The 7,382-nt window shown below is 39.2% G+C and overlaps 1 protein-coding gene across 2 annotated transcripts in view; it reads right to left on the bottom strand.

The window, feature by feature from the left end:
- Positions 1-63: 63 nt before the first annotated feature.
- Positions 64-7,382, bottom strand: part of SMC1B (structural maintenance of chromosomes 1B) — a 62,657-nt gene continuing 55,338 nt past the window's right edge. For both annotated transcript variants that reach the window (XM_089524907.1, XM_089524906.1), the window contains exons 23-26: positions 5,071-5,222; positions 1,956-2,025; positions 1,119-1,229; positions 64-928 (exon numbers count right to left, since the gene is read on the bottom strand). In XM_089524907.1, coding sequence (XP_089381033.1) covers positions 833-928; positions 1,119-1,229; positions 1,956-2,025; positions 5,071-5,222 — 429 coding nt within the window. In that variant the 3' untranslated portion in view covers positions 64-832. The remainder of the gene's footprint in view (positions 929-1,118; positions 1,230-1,955; positions 2,026-5,070; positions 5,223-7,382) is intronic.

Here is a 7,382-nt window from a genome sequence, read left to right as displayed (position 1 = left end):
CTGTATAACTATAGTACTCCTCTGCATAGAGAAAATTTGCAAAACATAGGAAACTATAAGGAACCAGAATTGAACCAAGTTTATTTCACCAATTCCAAATACAGAATAGGCATTTCAGACATTTTTTCAACACACTCTAAAACATAAATTAGAAACACAATAAATGAACACAGTGTAAATGTTATTTGTTAGCTTTAAAGTTTTTGTCAATACAGGACACTGCCCTAATACTTAAGTCATCAAGGTGAACATACAGTTGAAAACCACCAAAAATGACACAACTTGTACTATAAAGACCCAGGCCAAAACCAGAAATTGCTTGCAGATTTGTGTGACAGTATTCCTATAACCTGGTGTACATACAATCAAATGGGTGTGCTTAACCCTTCCCCATAGTGCCAGCTCCCCTTTCAAGCTGCCCTTCGCCTGGCTAATGGCTCTCCTGTGAACTTTTGTGCATGCCTGTTTTACAAATATTTATTTTTTGATGGTGGTAAAGTTGTAAGAGGAGGACCTCACTATATTTGCTTGCTATTTCGCCAATCTTGTTTCTCCACCATTTTCCTTCTTAAAATAAGAACATCATGGACTACTACACATACATGTGTTTACTGTCCAGTTTAAACTACATGTTTTAGCTATTAACTTTCAAATAGAACAACTATACTTACACAGCATAATGCTGAACAACCAGTCTTACATCAAATGTTTCAAGTTCTCAACTTAGTTTTAAACTTAAAGCCAATGCTTTAGCAACCTGAGTTTACCAACTCATTAGCAACATTCAAATCAGTTAAAGTAGCAGTTAAACATTCCCCAACTACTACAAATTTTATTTCTTTTTGCGTTTCTGTCGTCTTTCATTCTCAGGATCTGGGTACTTTGTAAGATCCAGGGTCAGAACTTGACTAAACATAATATCATCTTGCTGAGGAGAGAAATGATCAACAGTTAGTAAAGAACATCTTGCTATAATAGGTGTAGTTATTTAGGTGTTTCGCCCTATTTCTAACACTTGAAACCCACAATGTCATTAGAGATTCAGTACCTCAGAATCATATTCTGTTTTATCTCATATAAAGAGTTTGTGGGGATTAATCTTCCTAAGTTATTTATACCTGAGGACAGACTCCAATTAGAGCATCTGCTTTAGAATAAAACTCTTCCTTTAGAGAGATAACTATGATCTGGAACTGCTCTTGGGAGTGTTGCCTAATGAAGTCTGATACCTGGGGAGTGAAAAAAAGATTTTAAAATAGCGTTTATTAGATGGGAAAGGAAACAGAATATTAAACACACTGCTGACAAGATGTCTTAATCATAAAGTACATCAATGCTATTTTCATGAATTTAGAGGGTTTATTTAGTCATGCATTACTGTACACCAACTGAAAAAAAAAAACCCAATATGCAAATATGAGATGTGAGATTGTTTAATTTCCTGCAAAAGGCCAGAATAAGAATTTATGGGTCGGAGCCTCAAAATACACAGTAAAAATCTGCCTACAATGCATAAACCATTTCTGTCAAAATGTTGCTAGGCAAAAGAATATGACATGTTCATTCTTTTTCAATAAACGACAGGAGAGAGGTAATCTTCCAGCGGATTACCTCCCCCTGCTCACTTCATTAATAGAGCTTATGTAAATATGATTTGGCCTAGTCCCTTCGTGTTTGAAGAGGTGATTCTGTGAAATGCAGAAAATCAGAATGGGAAATATGTTAGTACCTTAACTCACAGGTTACGGCTCCTGTACAAATGATATTTTATTACTGATGTCTTACAACTGCTGTTTATTTGATTTTCCTTTTGATTTAATGCCTACCCCCCCCCCCGGGATTTTAACAAGAAAGCAAGACATAAATAATGACACAAAAAAGCCCCCCTTTCTGTAGAGAAGAATGTTATAACTCATTTATTTCTCTTTAAGATAAAGAAGAGATGGAGAACTTACTTTGCCAATGTTTGTGTTATCTAGTGCTGCATCAACTTCATCCAAAATGAAAAAGGGAGCAGGCCTAAAACTTGGAGGGGAAGATAAATACAGACTGATTTGTCAAAATGAAGCTAGTATTTTTAACTTTGTGTTTATCTAAGGAACATGTTTTGGTATGTTCTGTGTATTTCTGGATGCTTTGTAAGAACAGTATTATAAAAATGGCATCCATTTCACTGAAAGTGTGCCAAGTTCATGAAATGGTAGAAAGAACAAAATTAAATTATTGTTTTTGTTTGTATATCAGCCACCCCTTTAATTTTCCACTAGAAGAGAAAACGATTTTCATGTTTCAGGCTGTAAAATGAGGATGATACCAGAAAATGGTATATTGGAAGTTACCCTGAAGGTCCATTCTTGCCTACAACGAGCCATCCAGGAATGGTTAGGCTCTCCTGCCACACAGGCAAAACAAGGGATCATGGGATTTCAATTACCATAAGTCTTTTTCAATGAATCCCTAGCTCCTCCCTTTAGTTCCATACAAAAGCCAGAGATCGAATATAAAGAATGCAACCAGAATAATGAAGCCTTTCCCATTAAAAGAGTGATGCTGGATGTCTCCTCCTCCTTGACAAGAATGAACCTTCATAATAAGTTTCCAATGTGCCAGTGACTGCCAGTGGAGAAGGAGACATCCAAGAATGGGACCTATCTAAACTTCTACCTGAGTTGGTAGGAGAAAACGGGGCAAGGAAGAAATAATAAGTGATATTAAAGTGGGACCACCTGCTGGAAGATCCTCCTGCCCCAAAAGACCCTCACAGTCAGAAACTAGCCAACATGTAATATTTGGTAAAGGAGGAAAGATTTGCTCAGGTAGCAGCTCTGTAAATTTCCTTCAAGGGAGCGTGTTTGAAAGTGCTGCAGAAATGGCAAAAAATGTGGTTTAGTGTGCTGTAACCTCCGGTGGCTTAGAAGTCAAGTTATTCATATTTGATGAAGATGCATGCCTTAAGTTATCTAGTGATCATAGAGGCTGAGGCCTCCCCCCCCCCCAACAAAGTGGACAGAGACAAAGGGAGCCCTTGATTGAATTATTTAGTGCACCTGATGTAAATTTTTAAGGCTTTCCGGATGTTCAGTTTGTGCCATTACCTCTGCAGAGCATGAGGAGGAGGAGAACAAAAGGAAGGAAGCAGCAATGGCTGGGAAAGGTGAAAGGAAGAGTTCACCTTTGTAGAAAACATCACATCCAACCAGAGAGATATGGAATTTGTGTCAAACCCACAAAAAGAAGAGGCGACTGAAGGAGTGGCCAGCTGAGTAACCTTCTGGCCAAGATAACAGCCATTAGAAAAAGAACCAAAAGAGAGAGAGTCTGTAGGGACATTGAATGGAATGGCTCAACTAGTGCCTTCATAAGGGGCTTGAGGACCATATGGAGCTTCTATGATGGAAACCGATGGGACTACTGGAGGAAAAATCAAGGGTGTCTCGCAAAAAATGCTATATGGGTGGGTGAGAAGATATTGGAGCTTTACTGATAAATGGTAAAATGGAGGGCTGCATATCCAAATATTTTCTGAGAGCTTGCCTGTAGAAAACTCTCTTGTTAAGATCATACAGTAGATCCTAATGATGGAGCTGTAATGGGAAGAAAGGAGGGTGTGAACAGCCCTGTTTGAATTGCCTAATTTCTTGTAATACTCCAATGCAGAAGCCAGGTGGCTAGTTGGAGCTACTCTGAGAAAGAGAAAATATGATGGATCTGCCAGAGGCAGTCACTGGTAGTGGCTCCCTTTTGACCTGTCTCACTCACCTCTGAAAATTCTCCCTGACTGTTTTTGGGAGACTTCAGTTCCAATTTCATCACCCTCAAATGCTTCAGGATCAGAGACCAAGATGAGATCAGGCACTACATGTGCGGGTTTCTCAGCCATACCTGTACTAGTGGCTCCGGTAGAGATAGTCTGGGCAGTGAGTGGGAAATCCGCCCACTTTTAAAATAATTAATCTGCCACGTCGCCAGTGCAGACGACTGCAGAAAAGTCAGTCACAGTGGTTGGACAGGAAAAAGGAGTGCTCCTCTCTACAGCTCCCACGGAAGGCAGTTAAGAGGGCACCTACATGCTTTGTAACCTGGAAGTATTTGAGTATTAATTTAGGGCCACAGAAGGGGATGTAAGGTTTTCTTGAAGACCCAGAAACCTTCCCCATACTAATCAAGAAAAAATGTGATGTAAAAGGCAACACAGTTTGAGAAATATTGGGCCTCTACAGACAGGCCAAAATAAAGCTGTTTTGGGCCATTTTGGAGGGATGCTGTTTCAATGATGCATGTGTCCTAAGAGGCCAGAAGCCATGTCAAAGCCACGCTCTAATCCTAAGAACTGGAGCACAGCTTTGGTGCACCTTCTGGCCTCTTAGGACACATGCATCATTGAAACAGCATCCCTCCAAAGTGACCTGAAGCAGCTTTATTTTGGCTTGTCTGTATGGGCCCATTGAAAGACTGAAGGAAAAGAAAATTATTTTGTTGGTCGCAACCAGAGTAGAATAAAGACAGAAGAAATCAAGAAACAACAGAGGAGTTCTGGTACAACTTCTTCTGGTGTAAGGCAAGGTGAAAGAACTGAAGGGAAGAACTAGAGATTTAAATTAAGGCTTAATTTAAATCCCATTATCCTTTGCCTTGCCAGGGACAGAAGAGGTTAACCCATTCCTAGATGGCTCCTCCTCTGCTGGCAGAGAAGAGGCTAATTGCAGTCTTGAGTTCTTACTTCATAATGTAATAATCTGGTCAAGACCAATTCCAGCAATCAGTCACCGAGCTTTTCCCACTCTTGCCTTACATGAACACACTAGTTGAGGAAGAGAGATAGGATTATGCCATGCATTTTCTTAAAATGGGTATGAAAATATGTATGTTATTGTAGGTCCTAGTGATTGGCACCTGCAGTCTGAATGAAGACTGACTGACAAGGTTACAGGAATGTTCTTGATGTAATGATGAAGACTGCATACATGGTAAAGAGAAATAATAGTTACATTAACAAAAATATAAGTGAAACATTTCATATTTTCAAAAAGCATTGAGCATAGTCTATCAGCAAAACTGTATCCTTCTTACCTGTGTATTGCAAACACAAGAGCCAAAGCTGCTAAAGATTTTTCACCACCTGACAGATTGTCCATTGGCATAAATCGTTTCCCTGGAGCGACACAGTTAAAACCAATACCTTCCAAGTAAGGTTCCTCAGGATTCTCAGGACTAAGAAATGCCTAAAACACATATGGGCCCTTATTCAGTTCTAGTAAAACACTTTCCAACTGCAAACCTTAATGAATGACAACTGGTTTTCAAGAACGTAAAGTACAACTTAAATTTATTATCAAACAAGGACTGCAAAAACAGCTAAATTCTGGATGAAATCAAACAACGTGACATTCTTCAAAATAATTAGGACAGAAGTAACCAAGATGTCAAATGAATTTTCCTAAACAGTATTAACAAAGAAAATTTCCACAGATGACACTTTCAAAGCTGTTTTGTACATGAGAATTCCTTTCATCAATATGAAGCCTAGGAACATGCCAGTTCGGCATACTAGTCTACCTACTGTAATCTTTCTGTCATAATTCTCCAACCCAATCATTCTGAAAACCTGGGCAATGGTCTTATGTCAAGCAACCTAAGGCCCGAGACAGACAGGCTGAAAGGGGCGGGGCAGCAGCGCTATTAGGGTCAGGGACTGCACACCGACCACACGGTCCCTAACCCTAGTACAGAGTGGTGGCGTACTAATGGCGGTGTTCCGTGTATACAGGCGCCACCGCCTTTGTGATGTTAAAGGTGCGCAGCATCCGCACGGCGCCGCCATTGCTTACGTCGCGAGTGTGCCAGTGGTGCACTTGCAACGTCACTCTGGCGCCTTAAAAAGAACCCGGAAACACCGGGTTCTTTTTACTCCAGAGAGACACCATGCAGTTTGGTGGCTGCGGTTTCCCTCCAAAGGGAAATAGGCTGCCGCCAGCCTGGACATTCCTAAAGGTATATACTGGGCCTAAGAAAGCATGATTTTGTGAGGAAAAGTGTTGGTGGGAAGAAGGGAACTTAACTGTTTTAGCCCGAGAGACTTTTCAGCAGCTGAACTGATGGATGTGAAGGACGACAACCAACATTTATGGTAGTGATGACTATGGACTTTTCTGGATTTTTGGTGTTGAAATACTATGCTTTATTTTACATCTTACAAAATAATTTCCTAGATACTTACATTCATCAAAGAAAACAAGCCATCTAATGTATAGCTCCACAGGACAAGACTTGCACATCAATTTTTCATATCTGCCAGTTTTCACAGGCCCTGAAAAAACTGACTTTCTATATATTGGGAATTAAAAGTTTGCATCCTATATTGATATGTTTGGATTACTTTAATTGTGAATGTGATGTATGCTTTATTTGATTATGAGCAATTTCTTGAAAAATTACACTTTTTAATGAACTGAATTGTCTGCTTCTACATATTCCAACTTGGACTCTAAGGTAATTGCTGGAGGGGTTGTTTACAAAAACCACTGCCCATGTGATCTGACAAACAACAACAGAAATGGGGGAAATGATTTAAAATGGTAGAAAACTTTTATTTCTTGAGTATAGCGAAACCCTGAAAGAGCATTAGGGACTGATAAGAATTTTTTGATTTTGTGAATTATTCTGCACCAAATTCACATATAAGTGAATTTCTGCACAGAAAATACTGTTTATTACGCAGAGTGTTTACTGTACAAAAACACATAGTTTTCACAGAATACATCCTGGACTTCAAACAGACTTTGACAGCTGCAGAGACCTGCTTGCGCAGGGAAATAAGTTACAGTCGGCCCTTCTTATACACTGATTTTTTATACATGGATTCAAGCATACACGGTTTGAAAATGTTCACAAAAAGTATAAATTGCAAATGTCAAACCTTGATTTTCCATTTTTATAAGGGACACCATTTTGCTATGACATTATATTTAATGGGACTTGAGCATACACGGATGTTGTTATACACGGGGGATCTTGGAACCAAACCCCAGCGTCTAACAAGGGTCCACTGTACCATTTTCTTCCCAGTGTCGGGTATAAATCCTTTAAAACAATAAGCTAAAACTCCCAAGTCTTGTTAGGCCTCAAAGGGCTTTTTAATGGATTTTGAGACTTGTTGGTTTTGAATTTTAACTCCTGCCTCTCTTTCATTTTATTGTGTAAACTCTCTGTTATGCATTTTATACTATGATTGTATTTTTATTGAACTTGTTGTATTTTAACCAGAGCTTGGAAAGATTGCTTCTGACAACATCTGAAGTCCTCAACCATCATGGTTATTGATTTTATCCATTTTTAAAAAATGTAGGACAATCAGAGAATAGTGGTTATTGGATAACACAGAA

This window comes from Sceloporus occidentalis, unplaced genomic scaffold (assembly GCF_023333645.1).
Source record: "Sceloporus occidentalis isolate IW3139 unplaced genomic scaffold, rSceOcc1.0.p SCAF_5, whole genome shotgun sequence".
Classification (NCBI taxonomy): domain Eukaryota; kingdom Metazoa; phylum Chordata; class Lepidosauria; order Squamata; family Phrynosomatidae; genus Sceloporus; species Sceloporus occidentalis.
Note: the sequence above shows the minus strand (reverse complement) of the source record. Positions and strands in the feature narration are given on the sequence as shown.